This window comes from Vulpes vulpes, chromosome 10 (assembly GCF_048418805.1).
Source record: "Vulpes vulpes isolate BD-2025 chromosome 10, VulVul3, whole genome shotgun sequence".
Taxonomy (NCBI): domain Eukaryota; kingdom Metazoa; phylum Chordata; class Mammalia; order Carnivora; family Canidae; genus Vulpes; species Vulpes vulpes.
In genome coordinates, this window is record NC_132789.1 from 40,446,585 (window position 1) to 40,467,539 (window position 20,955).

The window sequence follows — 20,955 nt, forward strand, 5'->3', positions numbered from 1 at the left end:
GAAAGAAGAAAAAAAAGTCTGAAATCTATATTTTTAATGTTCTTAAAGGCGTGCATTAGTTTGCTAGGACTACCGCAACAAAATGCCACAGACTGAGTGGCTTTAAACAACAGAAATTTGTTTTCTCCCAGTTCGAGGCTGGAAGTCCAGGATCCAGGTCTCAGCAGAGATAGGGAAGCTGAAGGGGATCCATTTTACTTTTTTTTTAAGATTTTATTTATTTATTCATGAGACACACAGAAAGAGAGGCAGAGACTCAGACAGAGGGAGAAGCAGGCTCCATGCAGGGAGCCCGATGTGGGACTCGATCCCAGGTCTCAAGAATCACTCCCTGGGGCGAAGACAGGCGCTACACCGCTGAGCCACCCAGGGATTCCCCAAAGGGGATCCATTTTAGAAAGGCTCCATCTCTGCTGTTGCTTTGCTAGGCCCCATTTCCTCATGTTCTGTATTTCACCTTGCATCTGAGTCAACCGAGGAAGCTATATGTTCCCACTCCAGAGGGGAGGCAAGAAAATTTACCACCGTCTGAGTTTCCTCCTAGGCCCCCATGTACCTGATAATATCTAAGAACAACTGGATCTGAGCTCCAGGACATTAGCTTTGAATAAGCTTCTGTCAACACTGGCGTCAATATCCCCTGTCTTCAGTGATTTCTAGAATAACAGCTATTGTTCACCTAACAGTCACCTTTAATGAGACTTGGATTCCTAAAGGCACACATATCCTGGACCTCCTTCCAATATAAACACATAACCCCAAGCAACGTAGAAACTCCCCACTCCTCTTCTGAGGCTCCCAGACACTCTGCCAACGATACTGTGTCACTTACACTATTCAGTAACCTCTGCTTTCACTTCCTCCTGGCTCGAGCTTGATTTCTGTCCTGTGCAGAGCCGAGGACCCTCTTGGCTGGTCCTGCAGGAACCCCTCTGGGTCCTTAGACAGGCCTGCCTCCATCAGCAGAGTTTGTTTCTCCTGAGGCCTCACTCCTTGGCTGCAAATGGCTGCCTCGCTCAGTGTCCTCCCATGTGCTCCCAGGTCCCTGGTGTCTCTCTGTGTGCCCAAATTTCCTCTTCTTGTAAGTCAGATTGGATTAGAGCATACCCTAATGACTCATTTTATCTTAATCACTTCTTTAAAGTGATTAATATATTCAATCAGTCTAGTTTTGAGGTACTAGAGGTTAGGGTTTCAACATATGAATTTAGCAAGGGCTTGGGGGGGGACACAATCCAGCCCATAACAAGGTGTCTAAAAGATGGCAAAAAATATATATATAGAAAGTCGGGATCCAGGGGGTAATCCAACTTGTAAAATGCTTTTGCCATGAGGAAATGTGTTACTGACATATATATATGGAGTAGGGGGTGCTTTCTGCTGGGTGGGGAGGGAAGGGAGGACGTGACCAGTGAAGGTCAGTGAAGTGATATGGGGTTGGAACAAGTGGGTTGGAAGAATTTTTCAGACTGGGTACCAGAGTGCATCCTCTGCAAAGAAGTACATCCAAAAATTGAGTGCACGTGTGTGGTAAGAAAATAAATAAATAAATAAATAAATAAATAAATAAATAAATAAATAAAAATAATTTTTAAAACCCACAAAACAACCCCCACACACATAAAATATACTATCTTAACCACTTTTCAGTGTCCAGTTCCATAGCATTAACTGTATTCACATTGTGAAACAGACCTCCAGAACTTTTTCAGATTTCTGAAAATCTGAAACTCTATACCCATGAAACAAGAACTCCCTGTTACCGCCCTCCCCCTAGTCCCTGGGAACCACCATTTTACTTTGTTTCTATGAGTGTGACTACTTTTGATACTTTATATAAATGGAATCACATAATGTTGTCTTTTAAAAGTATTTTTAAATTTATTTTAGAAAAAGAGAGCGACTGGCAAGTAGAGGGAAGAGCAGAGGGGGAGGGATAGAGAAAGACTCTCTTTTAAAGATTTTTTTGATTTGGCAGAGAGAGAGAGAGAGAGAGAGTGCACGCACACAAGCAGAGGAAGCTGCAGAGGGAGAAGGAGAAGCAGGCTCCTTGCTGAGCATAGAGCCTGACTCGGGGCTCCATCCCAGGACCCCAAGATCATGACCTGAACCAAAACCAAGAGTTAGACATTTAACCGACTGAGCCACCCCGATGCCCCACAGTGTTGTCTTTTTAGATCAAAGTTTTCACGTTGGTATATCTGGGTTCTGTCCTGTTTGTTTTCTTTATATATCTCTGTGTTTTCATAAATGAGTATTTATCACAAGCTGAAAGAGCATAAAATGCAATATTAATAATTTCTGGTTTTGAGTGGCTGCAGGTACCTAGCATAATAAACCTGTTGTGTGGTGTCTATTAAAAATGCCTCTTGACAGATGAAAAAAAAAAAAGAGTTTGACCAAGATCACAAAGCTAGAGAAGTTAGAGTTGGAATTTGAATACATATTTTTATGATTTCTGAATGCAAACTCTTGACCACTCTGCCATGAAGGTTTAGGATCTGAGCACAACCTAATAATCAGTGAAGAACAATTCCAGTTCCAAAGGCAGCTAACCCATGATCCTATCTGTATAAAAGCACACACATTTCGAAGACTCGAAATAACCCAAATAATACTGTGTTATCCCTGAAATGGACGACAGTGAAGCATGATTTTAGCTCTGTCATATTATGTACCAAATTGTCCAGATTGGCATCCCTCGCCCACCTCCAAACACCACCTGCCAGTAAGAATTACGTTTTCTTTTTTTTTTTTTAAGTAATCTCTACTTTAATAATTTTTTTAAAAAATTTTATTTATTTATGATAGTCACACACACACAGAGAGAGAGAGAGAGAGAGGCAGAGACACAGGCAGAGGGAGAAGCAGGCTCCATGCACCGGGAGCCCGACGTGGGATTTGATCCCAGGTCTCCAGGATCTCACCCTGGGCCAAAGACAGGCGCTAAACCGCTGCACCACCCAGGGATCCCTACATTTTCAATATTCTGAGAAAACTAGTGAAACCAGTAACCAAAGTGTTGATGGTACTAATTGCACCTGCAGGCTAATAAGCACATCCACAACTTTTTACCCTTTTTGTTTGCCTTTAAATTCCCCCAACTCTCTTTGGGAGAGGTGGATTTGAGATTTGCCCTCCGATCTCCTTTCCTTGCTGAATGCTCAATGTCTGATTGTCTTTGCTGTCCATTAGATGGGTGAACTTGGGCTTGGTTACATTTTGGGGAGGAGCTCTTTGTCCATGGCTCATCAGCCCTCAGCCTGTAACAGGAGCCCGGTGATGGGTCCTAACAGCTGCCTAGGCTCTTTGTCCTGGGGACCGTCCCCAGGGCCCCAACCTGACTGGGTGCCTCCAGCTTAATTTAACTCCTGTGGCAAGGAAACAGTTTTGGGTTTGGTTTGGACGGAAGTCTCTAGCTGAGGATTTCATATGGAGGGCATGTGAGCTTATTTCTTTCTCCTGTTTGGTTTAGATCTTATTTTTTCCTCCCTTTCCAATGCCTCCAAATAGGGGGTTGGGGTTCTTTTGACCTCCTTTTCTAAAAAGTTGATGAGGAAGCTGTTTGTTTGAGTTAGTGAAGCCCTGACTTTTGGGGAGAAACTGATGCTTACAGAGGTTGGGTTTCATTTGGTTTGCTTGTTACTGCATCTCTTGGTATCTTTGGATAAAAGTGGCTATGTTCCTATGGGAAAATGGGAAACAATTTGATCCCCACATGCAACACTTTGGGCTGTATTCTCCAAAGTTGGGCAATTATTTTTTATAATGCTACTTGGCCACAATACAGAGAAAAATGACCAGTGAGTGGATCCCTAAATTACAACACCATCTTGCCATTAGATTTGTTTTGTAAAAAGGAGACATTTGAAAATTGGGCCTTTAAGATTTTGCTTGCATCTTGTGTGTCCATATATGTTATAAATGTGAGATATTTTCTCTTATCTCCAGGTGGTATTGCTAAAATTAACTTATAAAAGATCTCTAGGGATCCCTGGGTGGCGCAGCGGTTCGGCGCCTGCCTTTGGCCCAGGGCGCGATCCTAGAGACCCGGGATCGAATCCCACATCGGGCTCCCGGTGCATGGAGCCTGCTTCTCCCTCTGCCTGTGTCTCTGCGCCTCTCTCTCTCTCTCTATCATAAATAAAAATAAAATAAAATAAAATAAAAGATCTCTATTTAGTTGGTTTAAAGCAAGTGCTTGTAGGAATTGGGCATTCTAAAACTCAAAGATAGAAACTAACCCAAATGTTTTATAAGTTCACATGCTCTTGGAAAATGTTTAGTCTTTTTTTTAAAATATTCAGTCTTAAAGCTAATTTAAGGTTGTTGGCTTAATCAAATGGAAATGTCTTTAGAATTATCAGCATTATATACAAAACTTTTATTCTACCTATGTTTACTGAAATTCAAATATGTTCATGTTATCTCCATTGCAAAATTTGTCAGGAAAGGGGGGAAAAAAACCTTAGAAGTTTATCTAATGCCTCATGAAGTTTTATGCATAATCTAAGAGTAAACAGATGTGATGCAAGTAAAGTGAGACTGGTTATTTAAAGGGAGACAATATCAACAGAAGCCTTGATTGACTCTCTGAGGAGTTCTAAAAGTTGGATTACCCTTCAGACCATCCTAAATATGGGGCAAAATGGTTGGACTTTTATAATGGTCATTAGATGTTAACAACCTGGGCAGAGGGTATGCCCTTTGACAAGACAGCTGTCTTCAGTTAAGGGAACCCCTGATGGCAGGTGAGAGTTGAGGACTATTGGCCACATTCCCTACACAGTCTGTAATTCCTAGTGGGGATTCTGGTCAGCATATTACAGAACCCACCACAAAAACTCAGATCCAAGCAGTGCCCTGCATGTCCTTGTCTCAAGAAGTATATATCAACATGGGAGATGACAAGGAAGAAAAAGGAAGGTCTGCATGATTTTTTTTTAAAAAAAGTTCATCTTGTTGGGGCACCTGGGTGGCTTAGTTGGTTAAGCGTCTGCCTTCAGCTTAGGTTGTGATCTTGAGGTCCTGGGATCAGGCCTCAGGTCAGGCTTCCTGTTCAACAGACAGCTTCTCCCTCTCCCTCCCTCCGACCCTCAGCTCACGCTCTCTCACTCTTTCAAATATTTTTAAAACTTCATCTTACCAAAATGAGTTTTGATATTGGAAGTATAAACCAGTATAAGATTGGAGTTTGGTTCTCCTCTGTTAATATGGCAGTTTTCTTGGGTTATCAGTTAAAGTTGTAAACAAAGATTATTCTTTATCAGCCTAGAAAAACAAAGTTTTTATATTTTGTCTTTAAAATCAAATCTTCTCAACATTAAGCTAACTCTTATTAATGATGTAATCCTCTGTATTTGCCTTTAGAATCATATTGCCACCTTGGCTAAGCAGATGATTATTTAAAGATTTGAGAAAGAGAGAATGCATGTGCATGAGCAGGGGAGAGGGGGCAGAGAATCTCATGCAGACACCCCACTGAGCATGGAGCCTGACACAGGGATCAATCTCATGACCCTAAGGTCATGATCTGAGCCGAAATCAAGAGTCTGACACTCAACTGAACCTCCTAGGTGTCCCAATTATTGTTTTTAAATAAAATGTAAACTTATTTAGGGATGTACTTTAAAATCTGCTATTTCAGACAAACCTCCCAAAACTCAACTTCTAAATGAACTCTTTTTGACTATTAGGCTTATTATGTCAAATCACATGGGAAGCATTGTCAAATAAGTGATGATAAGCCTCCTCAGGTTTTTATGGTAGATTGGTATAAGTATTTCAGAAACTATATAAAATTTCTACAGTTAAAGAGATTATAGCAGGACATATCAAAAGTTCCAGTGAAGCAGATTTTTAAAAAATAACCCTATCACTATTCTTGCTGTGCTTATTTGGGGGCAGTCATTTATGTACCCTGCAGCAGGAATGGTGAACTGCAGCTCTCAGGCTAAATGTGACCAAATGTGTTTTTTCCATTAAGTTTATTGTTTACTGGAACAGAGATACACTCAATTTGTTTATTCAGTGGTTTTCAAGTACTTCACAAGTGCAATCTTGATCCCCAGGGCACATCTAGCAATGTCTGGAGACATTTTCGGTGGTTGTTATGATAGGTGCGGGGGAATTATTGGCTCTATTACTGGCAACTTATGGGCAGATATACTGCTAAACCCATTATGGTGCACAGGACAGCTGCCCAAAACATCTGGCCCAAAATATCAACAGTGCAAAAGCTGAGATATACTGGTTTATGTATTTCTCTGGATGGTTTTGCGCTAACACGGTAGGGTTGAGTGGTTCTGACAGAGCTCATATGCCCCACACACCTAACATGTTTACTATCTGGCCCTTTATGAAGTTTGCCAATTCCCTTTAAGAAGCCATAAAATATACTTCAGTATTTCATGTGTAGTAGGTTACCTATCAGTTCTAGAAAGCTTCCTTTAAGATTATTTCTTCTAGAAATGAGCCAACCAGTATTTTTATTTATACCCCTTCTAGCCATATAAAGGGCTATAATAAAAAAGTTATATTTTATTCTGATTATTTAAGGGATTATTAAAACAGTGATTCTCAAAAGCCAGTCCAAATAGCCATGATGAACCTTCCACTGGTCCATAATGAAATGAGAAAAATAAAAACAAATTTGGGAGATTTTCATAAACCTAACTTAATTCAATGTTAAGGGTTATTCCTAATGATTACATCCTCTCTATATTTTAAAATATTAAAATGCCCTTTCTTTTCTGAGACAATGTTGGTAACAGGAAGTTTCTTTATTATGGCAAAACTGATAGTTTTTAACACTGGGTCGAGTCATTAAAAAAAAAAAAAAATCCTTGCTTCTTGAAATCCAAAAGTCAGAAAACCTCTGATTTAGAGGATTTTGTTCCATTATGAGGATTATTTGATGTTGAATGTATGTCACATATCATTGCTGAAAGTATTTCTTAAATGTGTTTTGCAATGTCTAATAAGTGATGAACTACAGCTGAAGGCTTTTCCACATTCATTACAATCGTAAGGTTTTTCTCCAGTATGAATTCTCTGATGCTTAGCAAAGGATGAGTCGTGCCTAAATGCTTTTCCACAATGACTGCATTCATAAGGTTTCACTCCTGTGTGGACTCTCTGATGAATAGAAAGATGAATTCTCTGGCTAAAGGCTTTCCCACATTCCTTACATTTATATGGTCTTTCCCCAGTATGAGTTCTCTGGTGTTGAGTTAGGTACGTGCTATGACTAAAGGTTTTACTGCATACATTACAAATGTAGGGTTTCACACCAGTATGAATAATCTCATGTTGCCTCAGGTGTCTAATCTGGAAAAATGCTTTTCCACAGTCTTTGCATGTGAAAGGTTTCTCTCTAACATGAGTTCTCAGATGCTGGATCAGCCCAATGCTCTGGCTGAATGCTTTCTCACATACACCACATTCATAGGGCTTCTCCCCAGTATGAATTCTAACATGTTGAGTAAGAGATGATGGATGCCTGAAGGTTTTCCCACATTCCTTACATTCATAGGGTTTCTCACCAGTATGGATTCTCTGATGTGGAATAAGGGATGAACTTTGGCTAAAGGCTTTTCCACATTCTTTACATCGGAAAGGTTTCTCTCCAGTATGAATTCTCATGTGTTCTGTAAGGTGAATGAGCTGTTTGAAGATTTTTTCACAAATATTACATTCAAAGGTTTTCATTCTTGTATAATTCCTTGAATGATTAATCAAATCTAAATTGTATCTATTTCTCTTTCTAGGTATCTTATATTTATGGTCTTTTTTTCTCAGAGGACCTTCTGGTCTTGGAATAACTTTTGAGCTCACATTAATACTTTTCTCAAATCTGTTAGATTCTTGGCCTCTCTCCTGACTGAGTGTTTTCTTGTGGGTCAAGGGAATTTGCCCCTCACCCATTCTTTGGTTTTCCTGATGGCTTTCTAACTTATCACATTTGGAGACTCTTCCCAATGTGGAATATAAGGTGTTTCCTCTTGTGGACTGTTCCATCATGAGGCCATGGTGTAATCCTTCCCATGAAATACCATTCTTTAAGGAGGACTCGCTGGTTTCTGTTTTATTCTCCAAGTCTGAAAGAAATCCCAAAATACAAATGACCCATATTCAGTGCACTTTAAGAAATAAATGGCCATAGTGAGAATAGGAGGGGGAAAAATTAACATGTACTAAGCATAGAAACCTTGGGCTATCTTCAAATGTAGTTCTGCCCCCTAGAGAGTAATACAAAAATAAATGAAGAAATTGTCAAAGGAAAGCAGCTGTTAGAATATGTGGGCTGACTTTCAGGAATTGGGAGGAGTTCATCCATGTGAATTCCAGAAGGAAGTCAACTAAGAAAAGAGCATCACTGTAAGGGCAGATAGCAAGAGATGAGATTAAGGAACACAGGATTCTTGTACCATATTGTCTCAAGTCCAGATTTCTATGACAAAATCTTCCCTATAATAAAAAAAAGTTTTTTTCAAGTATTTATCTCATACTTTCTACACATTAAAAGAAAACATTAAATAACATAGGAAGGACAGCCTCTCTCCATTTCATCTCCATTCCCTTAGTTTCCTAGGATTTTGGAATATATCCATTTAGATATTCCCAAAAGTATGTACATGTGAATGTGTGTATTTATGTACGTATGGTCACAAATATACATTTGCACAAAAAAAAGGAATATATATATATATATTATATATATATATATTATATATATATAATTTATCCATCTGTTTTGTTTTTTAACCCAACCAAATCTTACAGGCCAGGCCCCCTTTCCATGTCTGTATATTTATATTTATCTCATTATTTTTAACAAGTACATGCATTCCATTGATGGACATATAATAATTTGACTTCTCTACTGACAAATATCTAAGTTGTCTCCAGTTTTTCATGTTATCATTATAGAAACATTTGTTTACATTCCTGTCAATACTTCATAGAACTTACTAAAGAGGAATTATTCGGTTCTGGGTATGTGTGCTCTCAGGAGACATGTGTCCTCTCAATATGGGTGCCCTTCCCTTCAAGTTCACTGGATTTTTATCAATCTTCATAATTTTTGCCTATACCTATAGGAGGTGAAACATGGTCTTCTTAATTTGTGACATATTATTAACTATACTATGAAATCTTAAAGGATAGAGACTATATAGTCTATCCATAGTATATATGGGACAATATTTTGAGATGAGGGGGTTTTTCTAGTTTTTATTCTCTTTCCATTCCCATCCATCCATTTTGGACTCTGCCATCCTAAACCACCAATATTTCCTGTTCACAACAAACTCATTCCCCAGAATTTCTAACCTCACCTTAGGATCAGCACATACAAAATGCTCGGGAATAGCTTCGTAAGTCTTAGGGTAGACTTAAAAAGCAAGAGAGAGGTGGGCAGCTCAGCTGGCTAAGCACCTGACTCTTGGTTTTGGCTCAGGACATGATCTCAGGCTTGTGAGATAAATCCCTGTGTTGGGCTCCATGCTGAGCATGGAATCTGCTTGAGATTCTCTCTCTCCCTCTGCCCCTCTCTCCCACTTGCACTCTTACTCTCTCTCTCTTAAATAAATAAGTAAAATCCTTAAAAAAAAACAAATAGAGATGTTTTCATTCCTTATTACAGGGAATAAGGAGTCACTTAACTTTTCAGCGTTAAGAACAAGATAAATGTCATATTTCAAGAGGTCAAATCTGACAGTAACATTCAAAATATTCGGAAAAACAATAAAACATTAACAAATACAACGAATAATCATAGTAATAGGCATGAGATGCTGGGACTTGGCTTGGCACTGCACCACCAAAGATGAAGAGGAGAAGTGTTTCTAGCAGGTAATATCAGAGAAGCATGAAAAATTAGGGAAGCACTGAGAGTAGAAAAACATGATACAGTCTTGCTGATACCATAATATGTGGTCTTTGAGACTGAAAGAATAGAGGAATCAGGATAAGAAATTTGCTTGGGAGAGAAGATGGTCTGTTTTCGGATGTATTGGGTTTGAAGTGACAACAGCACCCAGACACAGATGTCCTAAATGCCAGGGATATATGGGAATAGAGTTCATATGGATGTATAAAACAAAGATGAAAATATAGAGAATATCGGTGTCAAGGAACAGCCAAAACCATCACAATGCATTTGTGCAGATATAGAATAGCAGCCCCTCAAGGACTGTGGCAGACACTACTGGATATTCACCAAAATCAGTTCTTCCCATTTTTAGACACACAACTACACTATATTTCCCAATCTTTTTTTTTTTTTTTTATTTGAGCGAAGTGACAAAGGTTTCTCCCATAAGTGACTCAGAGTGAAAGTCATGTGAACCACTCACTCCAGGCTGGCCCATAAAAACCTCCCAGATGAGCTCCTGTGTGCTCTTATTCTGTGATGGCTACACTTAGATGAGGAAGAGGCCCTAGGGAATGGTGCAGCCACCAAGTGGAAGAAATATCAATCCCCAATTCACTGGGTGAAAAAGAACTATCTATTGGACTGACCAGTTCCTCCAGATCTATGAGGAAGAAATTCCTCTTCTGCTTGAGCCACATTTTAGAGTCTACTGCTATAGTAGTTTAGCCTATCCTAATGGAGGTGAAAATGACATAACTGCGTTAAAAAGGATATTGATGAGAAGCACTCTGAAAAAGCAGGAAGAGAAAGAGGGAGGAGATAAAAATTATAAACTGGCTGGTGGAGGAAAGGATAGATACCAAGAAGGTGGCCAGGTCTATGAACCCAATGCTGTCGAGTAGAATACTGCTGTTAAAAACACAAACTGTGGAATAAGAAGGATTAGAATTCAAATACCAACTCCACTGACCAGTGGCTAAGTGATGCTGGACAAATTTCTTAACCTGTGAGCCTTCTTTTTCTCCTCTGTAAGATGAGGCTAACATATGCACAGGACTCACGGAGGCCACCTTGATGAAGAGCTGTCATTATTGCTGTTCTTAGATGAAGGAGACTGGTAAAATCTATTTGATTTGGTAAGAAGGAATTCTGTGAGGATTTCTCACAGAGTCCTAAGTTACCTGAAATAAAAAGTTAAATTACACAAGTTAAAAAGAGAATCAGAATTAAAGCTAGGATTACAAAGTAAGATTCAAAAAAAATTTTTAATGGAACTGTGAAAGAGTGAAATCCATGATAAAATAACATGAGAATCTGGTGAAGGGTGCTGTACTTAATGAGGAGGGACCCACGAATACCTGGAGGGACAGGAGAAAGCAGCCATGAGGGCAAGATTCAGAATGGGGTTTGAGAAAGCAAGAAAATCTTGAAAGTTGGGACAGGAGAATTAGTCAAGAAAACTAACTCCGATGAGAAAAGCATCTCTTTCCCCCTATTCCAGGGAAACTAATGAGAAGAGGCAAGTGCAGAGTAGTAATCAGGTTTCCTGTGGGTCCCATCCGGGTGGCATGGTCTTCCCCAAAGCCTGGAGAAGGCTTCAAGTGGAGCTCTCTAGCAAACATGACAGAGGCCCCACCTGCTTTGCTCTTACCTGAACTAGGACTTCCTGAAATCTCTCTCTCAATCAGCCATGGCTCTTCTCCTTTCTCCAACTGGGAAATCACACCAGGTTTGGAGAGCTGATATCCTGCTCACGAAGAAGAAAATATTGCATATGCTGAGGTCAAAGAACCAACCCAAGAATTAAAAGATAGTTCTTTGGTATTCAGGCCTGCTGAGGGCTAGGGCAGAAAGATCAAGGCAGAAAAGACCACAGCAATCCTGACTTGCTGTTTAGAAGGAACTAGAAACCTGTATCACAACCCAAAGCCTGGGCACAGTAATTTGGTTAGAAATAAAGATTTTCTTACAACAGGTAGGTTCTAGTTATAAGGGGAACTTATCCTTACCCACTGAGACCAGATTCCCATAGTTCTCCAGCATCACCTCCCGGTATAGATTCCGGTGAGCAGGGGCCAGTTGCCCCCATTCCTCCTGGGTGAAGTCCACAAATATGTCCTTGAAGGTCAACAGTTCCTAGAATATCAAATATGTTCCTTTTCAGGTCTAACATTGCCTACATGCTAAGAGATTCTAGCCAAGTTTTCTTGGACACTCTCTTGAAAATTAGTTGGCTGACTCTCTGCAGGAGACTACAACACAGTGCAGAAAACATGTAAGTTGCCTTTTGCAACTTATGATCTGGCTGAAGGAGAAATACTCATGAAATATTAAAGTAGGTCTCAAAACAGTCTATGGTAATTTGGATTAAGGACAATAAAGATCAAAACTATTTGAGGGAGGGGAGAGTTCAAGACAGGGACTTTGGTTGGGCTGAGAATGAATTGTTAAAATGAGAACATTTCAGCATGGGTAAAGCAGCATTAGCTGGATGTTTCTGTTAGTGAGCAAAGTATGTGAGAACAGCGCATTTCTGGAGGGAGCACGGATTCTGCCCAGTAAGGAAGATTTGACCAAAGCAGACACCGTGTTGTGAAGTACAAGAGCCTGTCATGTATGACCTACATACATTACATAACCACCTTGCGGTTATTTTTAAAAATATTACCAAATGCAAAAAGAACCCAGAACCCAGAAGAGCAAGATAATAATACATTCTTTATGTATGAAGATGATTCTAATGCTTTTTATATATTATAAATAACTCTGGAAGGCATTTCAGGCCTATGAGCTGACAAGAGCATCCACATTTAACCCATTAGAAAACTGAATCTGAGAAATGTTAAAGATAGGTGATTAAACCCTATACTGTGTTATTTTGAAGCTAAGATCGCTCCACTATAAAACTCTTCTGTTCTCTAAGAATATCTCCTTCTATATAGATTTTCTCTGATTAATCTATTAATTTTTTAAAGATTTTATTTATTTATTCATGAGAGAGAGAGAGAGAGAGAGAGAGAGGCAGAGGGAGAAGCAGGCTCCATGCAGGGAGCCCGATGTGGGACTCGATCCCAGGACTCCAGGATAATGTTCTGAGCCAAAGGCAGACACTTAAACCACTGAGCCACCCAGGCATCCCGATCTATGCTTTTCTTGAGTTTCCCTGATTCTGGGTTTTGGTAGCACAGAGCTTTGTCCATTGCCAGTGCCAATAGTTTTATGATTAGTTAGTTCATTTATGATACACAGACACTTCCTACCGCTCTTGGAAATGTTCCCTCCTTCTCTGGTCAGCCTATTTAGCTTGTGCCCTTCATGATCTGCCAATAGTTTATTTCCCTTTTCATCTACAATTCTGCTCCAAAACATAACCAGATATCCTCTCTTAAAGGTCATTAAAGAAGCATATACATCTCCAAGAATATCAGAACTGCATTCTGTTAATCTTTAAATGCCGCTTAAAATGTTTTACAATGTTTTGTCTTTCCCCTCAGAAACTATCTGTGAGGTTTTAGGGCAAGGACTACATTATATACTTTTACACACATACACATTTCAGGGCAAGGACTACATTACTTTTACACACACATACAGGCACCCACATGATTTTTTTTCAAATTTTTATTTAAATTCTAGTTAGTTAACAAATAGTGTAATATTGGTTTCAGGAGAATTTAGTGATTCATCATTTACATATAATACCCAGGGCTCTTTATAACAAGTGCACCCCTTAATGCCCATCCTCCATTTAGCCTATTCCCCATGATTTTTAATTGTGTTGGATAAATGGCCAGAGGTTTGCTTGAAACAAGAAGGTTCCTGAGGAACCTTCTATTATGGTGAACTTCTATTATGAGGAACCTCTTACTATTGGTGGGAAACTTACCTGTGAAATCAACCAATGTGGCCTGGTTTGGAACAGGCTAAGGAAATCCAATCCAGCAAATTGAGTCAAAGAATATCAAAGTCCAAGGCTCTTAAAATCTGAGAAACAATTTCAATAAAGTGACAGGAAACTGCAACCCACCTGAGATTCCACTGTCGAGGGTGCAGAGGTCACTTCAATCTTGAAACTTTCTCCCTGGGTCTCATCAGCATCCTGAGAGAGCAAAACTGAGAAAGGAAAAGAGCCATAAGGTTTGCCTCCCCTGCCCCCCACCCCCACCAAAAACAGAAAACTGGCTTGCAGACCTGCTGAACTTCAGGCTCCTCTCTCAAAACATTCACAAATAGGGACATTTAGAGCAACTCAGAGCAGACTGGAGCTTCCTTTTTTTTTTTTTAAGTTTTTTTTTAACATTTCATTTTTTTTATTCATTCATGAGAGACAGAGAGAGCGAGAGGCAGAGACAGAGGCAGAGGGAGAAGCAGGCTCCACGCAGGGAGCCTGATGCAGGACTTGATCCCGGGCCTCCAGGATCACACCCTGGGCCGAAGGCGGTGCCAAACCGCTGAGCCACCCGGGCTGCCCTGACTGGAGCTTCCTTAATGAAAAGGAGCTACAGTGTACTTCTTTGGATATTAATACTTCCCAATGGTCAACACTGGTCCAAAAGCACAGACATACTGGGCCACTTCTCTGTTCAAAGCTTCCCCACTGATAAGAAAGAAAAATCCAAACACTTTCCCATGGATTTCAAGATCCTCCATAACCAGTCCATCTTTGCTTCTCTAAGTATTATCTCCTTCTTTTTTTTAAATTTTTATTTATTTATGATAGTCACACAGAGAGAGAGAGAAAGAGGCAGGGACACAGGCAGAGGGAGAAGCAGGCTCCATGCACCGGGAGCCCGAAATGGGATTCGATCCCGGGTCTCCAGGATCGCGCCCTGGGCCAAAGGCAGGCGCTAAACCGCTGCGCCACCCAGGGATCCCCGTATTATCTCCTTCTAAACACCCTTCTTCATCCACTAGACACACCCAACCCACATAACTAGTCACTGTTCTTGAACATACATCCTACTCGTTGAAAAGCTGAGATGTCCTTCTGGACCAATTTTGGTGAAGTTTTCTCAAACACTCTTAATGCGAAGAAAGCTTCCTCTTCCCTGTACTCTTCTAAGGCTTGTTTTTATCTCTACTCTGCTATCTTTCTCAGACTGCCTCCTATTATATTTATTTATATAATTATCTCCCTCAATTGAATATTAGTATGAATATATGGGTAGAAACTATCCAGTTCATTTTTTTTAATCTGCTAAAGTGTTAGGCATAATACTCTGCCAGGTTGCTAGAATTCCAAAACATTGGCTGAATGTGAGGTATTAAAAATATAAACTAGGAATTAAGGCACACGAATTGCTGTCCTGGTATTTTTCCCCCACTTCTTATCATGAATATTGAACACCCATGCATCCACCACCTGCATTCAATGACTGTTAATATTTGCCATATTTTCTTCATCTATTTTTCTGAACCATTTCTTTTTTTTTAAGATTTATTTATTTATTCATGAGAGACACACAGAGAGAGGCAGAGACACGGGCAGAGGGAGAAGCAGGCTCCATGCCGGGAGCCTGATGCGGGACCTGATCCCAGGACTCCAGGATCGCGCCCCGGGCCAAAGGCAGGCGCCAAACCGCTGAGCCACCCAGGGATCCCCTTTCTGAACCATTTCAAAGTTGCGGACATTATGATATTTCATCCCTAAATATTTCATTTTCTTTTCTTTTCTTTTTTAGATTTTATTTATTTGACAGAGAGAGAGAGTGCACAAACAGGGAAGCAGCAGGCAAAGGGAAAGGGAGAAGCAGACTCCCCGCTGAGCAGGGAGTCCAATATAGGCTCCATCCCAGGACACTGGGATCATGACCTGGGCCAAAAGCAGATGCTTAACTAACCGAGTCACCCAGGTGCCCCCCCTCCCCAAAATACTTCAAATAAGGATCTTCTCCTGCATAACCACAATACCATTTATCACATCCAAGCAAGTTAATAATTTATATTTAGATTTCCTCAACTCTTCTCAAATTATCTTTTATTCTGGATTTATTCTGACCCAGGAGCCAACCAAGATTCACACATTCAAAGTGGCTGTTATCTCTAATCTCTCTAGAATAGTACTTCCCCTTTTCTCATGACACTGACTTTTTAAGAGGCCAACAGTCTGATGGTGCTACGTTTACCTTCTCTATCCCTAGTATTTTCTTTAAACCAGAAGTTTAGGGATCCCTGGGTGGCGCAACGGTTTGGCGCCTGCCTTTGGCTCAGGGCGCAATCCTGGAGACCCGGGATCGAATCCCACATCCGGTTCCCGGTGCATGGAGCCTGCTTCTCCCTCTGCCTGTGTCTCTGCCTCTCTCTCTCTCTCTCTCTCTGTGACTATCATAAAATAATAAATAAAAAAAAATTAAACCAGAAGTTCAGCCTTAAAGCTCAATTTAGGATCATGTTAAACATTTTGGTGGAATTCTTCATAGGTGATACCATGTGCTTTATATTACATTATCCAGAAGGCACAAAATGTCAGCTTATCCCATCAGTGGCACACTTGGTTAAGACAGTGACCCCCAGATACCACCACTGGAAAGGTGTGTTCTTTCCTTGGCATTTAGCAAGTAATTTATGGGGGCAATACTTTGGCACCATGTGAATACCCTGTTCCCCATTATTTCATTTATAGTAAAATATTCTATCATAATATTCTATCATAAATATTCTTCCATTTTTATTGGCAGACTATTTTCTGTAAAAAGCTTTGCCTCAACAACTGAAAATGATCTCAAAAGCAAGGTAAATGTATTATTCCTTGTTCCCACAATAATTTATTTTCAAAGTAAGAAATCAGCATATGAATCAACACCACTGTCAGTAAATGAGTTTTTTCCCTTTCTCTATTTTGTCATCATGAACTTATGGAATTTTATTTATTCCAGTGTTAACAATCAATCTGGATACTTAGCAGTCTTCTAAAGGTCTGTCCAAACTGCCCAACCTGCTGATACATGTCCATCTTGCATTCTTCCTTGCTTTCTAGGACAAGACACTTCAGGCTCACCTAGTCTTTCCCTGCTGCCTTCTACTCCTGACCTAGCCACTAAGTGCCTGCACAGGGCTCTCATTTGATTCACATTTCCTCACCGTAGGGGCACCTGGGTGGCTCAGAGGTTGAGCATCTGCCTTTATTTTTTTTTTAATTTTATTTATTTATTAATGAAAGAGAGAGAGAGGCAGAGGCACAGGCAGAAGGAGAAGCAGGCTCCACGCAGGGAGCCCAACGCGGGACTTGATCCTGGATCTCCAGGATCACACCCCAGGGGGGTCAAAGGCTGTGCTAAACCACTGAGCCACCCAGGCTGTCCCAGTATCTGCCTTTAGCTCAGGTCTGATCCCAGGGTCCTAGAATAGACTTCCGCATCAGGTTCCCTGCAGGGAGCCTGCATCTCCCTCTGTTTATGTCTCTGCCTCCCTGTGTGTGTTTCATGAATAAATAAATAAAATCTTTAAAAAAAATTTCATCACTGTAAAATAAAGAAAATCAGGCAAGTCTTCCCAGCCTCACACACCCACGGGGGAAAATGAAAAGAAATAACCTATACAGGCATGACACATACTGGTTTCGGGTTGAACTGACCAGTAGTACTATCCTGGAAACCCCCAGGCCAGGTGCCATAATCAAGAACCCCAGAGACCTTTTACCCAAGTGTCACCCCAAGGGATGCTTCTGCTCAGGTGTCTACCTCCCTTCTCACACTAGAGGACGACGCTGCTTTTCCTCCTTCCCACCAACCAGCCTATTCTCACCTTCTCCTTCAAACATCTTAGTCACGGCCTCCCACAGGGGCGCCCCCTCCTTGGCCTTCTTCGGATGGCGCAACTTCACCCATGCGCTGGCCTCCGTGGGCAGGGTGATGAGGAGCTGCTGCAGCATGACGACTTCAGCACTCCTTTCTGGAGCTCTCCGCCTCAGCCCACGAGGCAGAAGGTCCTATTTGGGCATGGCCACCTTCGATAAGGAAACTGCTGGAACGGCTGGAAACTCAGGCCTCGCGGTGGTGCTGGAGTCCTCCATGCTCAGGCACCCAGCGAACAGAGTGTACCCAAATCCGGAGTCGGGACCTTTTAATGTCTAGGCTCACAAGGCCCATCTCGTCTTGAGTTCCATCGGTCTTCTCAGCAAGCAGCTGGAGGTTCCACCTCGAAAGCCCCCTGGTGATGCTGGACAGAAAACATTAGTCGGCAAAAGGACCTGGAAATCGCTCAGTGGCACAGTGAATTCTAGAACTTACACCGATCAGTGAAAACTTTTTACGAGAGGTACGTGGAGACGGTGGACATGCACGGCCCACGCGGGCCAAAACATTGCGCTGGCGTCATGTGCACGGACATGAATAAAGCCCAACTCCGCTGCAGGTGCATGATGCTTACACTAGTCTGGAGGTTTGGAATGCAAGCTCCGGGCCGTCGCCAGGGCCGCAAGTCACCGACCCCCGCCCGCCCGCTCCCGTCCCCCTCGTCCCGCAACGGAGGAAGTAATAACCCTTTCTCCAGGCCTGGACCTCCCAGCCTTTGTCTGAGTCTGACCCCGGCGCTGGGCGCACGGCGCGCCACCCGAGACGCCGGCGGGGAGGAGCCGCCACTCGCCGTGGTCCCCGCCCCAGACCCCGCTGCCCCGCGCGCCTCTCTCACCCCGCGCAACCCCGCGCCCCGCTCACCGCGCGCGCCCCCCTCACCCCGCTCGCCCCGCGCGCCCCCCTCACCCCGCGCGCCCCGCTCACCCCGCGCGCCCCCTCACCCCGCTCCCCCTCCTCGCCCCGTTCACCCCGCGCGCCCCGCTCACCCCGCGCGTCCCCCTCACCCCGCTCCCCCCGCTCCCCCCGCTCCCCCTCTTCGCCCCGTTCACCCCGCGTGCCCCCCTCGCCCCGCGCGCCCCCAGTCGCCCCGCTCACCCCGCGTGCCCCCCTCGCCCCGCGCGCCCCCCGTCGCCCCGCTCACCCCGCGCGCCCCCTCCCCCCGCTCACCCTCCTCGCCCGGTTCACCCCGCGTGCCCCCCTCGCCCCGCGCGCCCCCAGTCGCCCCGCTCACCCCGCGCGCCCCGCTCACCCCCTCGTACAGCCCGACGCCCTCCGCGCAGCGTCGAGACGCCCCCACGTAGCGCGGCCCCGACCTGTGCGCCTGCGCGGCAGCGGCCTCCGCGCGTGGCTCCCAGCGTCCTCCGGGGCAGCCTGGGGCTCGCGGCGCTTTGCGGGATGCTCGCCTCGGGGCCGCGTCACTCCGGGCTCGCGGGCGGCCGGGGTGGGTGGGGTGGGGGGACGGAGCCGGTGCCGCGTCCCCACCCCCACCTGCTGAAGAAGCCGTCTCCCCTCTGCCCGCAAGGGGCAAGGGACTGTTGCCACGGGGAGCCTGGATCCCTCCACCAAAGGGAAACATCTGTATCTTTTTTTTCTGTCCAAACAACATTGCTGTAAACGAATCCATACCACTTTTATTTCATAGGTTCGTGGAAAAGATTGAAAATGGAACGGAATCCTGTGTTTTACTAAAAGAATGATCGGGTCTTTTTTTTATGCTAGCATTCAATAAATTCTTAGGTTAATTCCTTTCTTGCATTTCTGAAGTGCCAGAAAATACCCAAAAGCAAAATAATTATTACCTAGAATCTCATCAAGCAGAGATAAGCACTGCTAATATCTGGTGCAGACTTACCTACACACACCACACCATTTTTTTTCATGAATTTTTATGTATTCTCTGTACAAATGATTATACTGTAATGCACTTTTATTGGTAGGTTTTGTCTCCTTAACAAAATAGGAGTACACCATTCCAAATACACTTCTACATCAATAGCTTACAAAAACAACAATTTAGAATATAGAATGAAACTATGTATTGGCTAGCTGTTGTGGACTGAGTCTTTGGGTCTCCCCACCCACCTCTGCCATTCAAATGTTGAAGCCCTAACCCCCTAGTGTAGCTGTATTCGGAGTGAGGAAGCAATTATAGTTAAGTGAAACCATAAGGGTGGGGCCCTGATCCCATAGGACTGGTGTCCTTATAAGAAGAGACATCAAATGGCGCACTCCCTCTGAAGGTGCAGGCACCTGGGAAAGATCATGTGAGGATTTAGCAAGAAGGTGGGGGATCCCTGGGTAGCTCAGCGGTTGAGCACCTGCCTTTGGCCCAGGGCGTGATCCTGGGGTCCCGGGTTGGAGTTCTGCATCAGGCTCCCTGCATGGAGCCTGCTCCTTCCTCTGCCTGTGTCTCTGCCTCTCTCTGTGTGTCTCTTATGAATAAATAAAATCTTTAAAAAAAAATAAGGTGGCATCTAATGCCAGAGAATTCTCATCCTAAACTGACTGTGCCAGACCTTGATCTGGAACCTCTTGCCTCACAAATGCAAGAAAATAAATTTCTGCTTAAGCCACCCAGTCTATGATATTTAGTTGTAACAGCCCAAGGAGATTAATGTAGTTGGCATACTGTGTTTACAGAGCATGATGAGGCTTTGTTCTCAGTGCCTTACATATTTTAATCTATTTGGCCCTCCTAATACCCCCTGAGGCAATTCCCAGTTTGCAGATAAGAAAACAGGTTTGGAAAAGTTAAGTAACTTGCCCTGCATTATGTAGTTTACAGGCAGTGAATCCAGGCAGTCTATGCTCCCATTCACTGCCTAATAAAAACACTGCATAAAATAGAGTAAGATGTTAATGGTAGGTAATGATACATGGATGCACACTGTAAAATTATTTCAACTTTTCTGTATGTTTGAATATTTCCACAAAAAATTTTGGGAAATATAGCTAAGAATAAACAAGAATTATATGGGACATTATAAATAAAACTACAAAAGTTACTGATTTAAATGGAGAGAATAGTGACAAGCACCATATTCATGGATTAAAATAGAGCATCCTAAATATGTCACTTTCCCTCCACTTCAGTGCTCCTCCACAAAAATCTCAACTTTTCTTTTTACTCAATTAAATGATTCTAAAGTTTACTTGGAATGGTAGGTATTCTAAAACGGCCAATAAAACTTTGCAACAATTATAAAGTCAGACTTGCCCTACCAATATGGTATATTATCTTGTATTATAGAGGGACAATAATCAAGATAAAACTAGTGCTAAAAT

The 20,955-nt window shown here is 42.6% G+C and overlaps 1 protein-coding gene across 5 annotated transcripts; it reads right to left on the bottom strand.

Annotated features, from left to right (window-relative positions):
• Window positions 1–5,970: 5,970 nt before the first annotated feature.
• Window positions 5,971–19,038, bottom strand: ZFP69B (ZFP69 zinc finger protein B). 5 transcript variants are annotated; one of them, XM_025983646.2, is made up of 6 exons: window positions 18,920–19,038; window positions 17,621–18,034; window positions 13,905–13,990; window positions 11,887–12,013; window positions 11,529–11,624; window positions 5,971–8,099 (listed from the first exon to the last, which is right to left on the bottom strand). In XM_025983646.2, exons 2-6 carry the CDS (start codon window positions 17,745–17,747, stop codon window positions 6,931–6,933), a joined length of 1,605 nt encoding a protein of 534 aa, XP_025839431.2. In that variant the 5' UTR covers window positions 17,748–18,034; window positions 18,920–19,038; the 3' UTR covers window positions 5,971–6,930. The 5 variants fall into 5 exon arrangements, with proteins under 5 accessions (XP_025839431.2, XP_025839433.2, XP_072579808.1 ...); XM_025983648.2 differs by having other exon boundaries at window positions 13,905–13,976; window positions 18,920–19,023; XM_072723707.1 differs by having other exon boundaries at window positions 18,902–18,993.
• Between the last annotated feature and the right edge of the window lie 1,917 nt (window positions 19,039–20,955).

What these genes read in the sequence shown, in the direction of transcription:
- ZFP69B (XM_025983646.2), bottom strand. Translation starts at nt 17,747, where the DNA reads ATGCTGCAGCAGCTCCTCATCACCCTGCCCACGGAGGCCAGCGCATGG. An exon ending in TAAGATGTTTGAAGGAGAAG is followed by an intron (nt 13,991 to 17,620) that starts GTGAGAATAGGC and finishes TTCCTTTCTCAG; the next exon opens with TTTTGCTCTCTCAGGATGCT. An exon ending in TTCAGGAAGTCCTAGTTCAG is followed by an intron (nt 8,100 to 11,528) that starts GTAAGAGCAAAG and finishes GATTTCTTTCAG; the next exon opens with ACTTGGAGAATAAAACAGAA.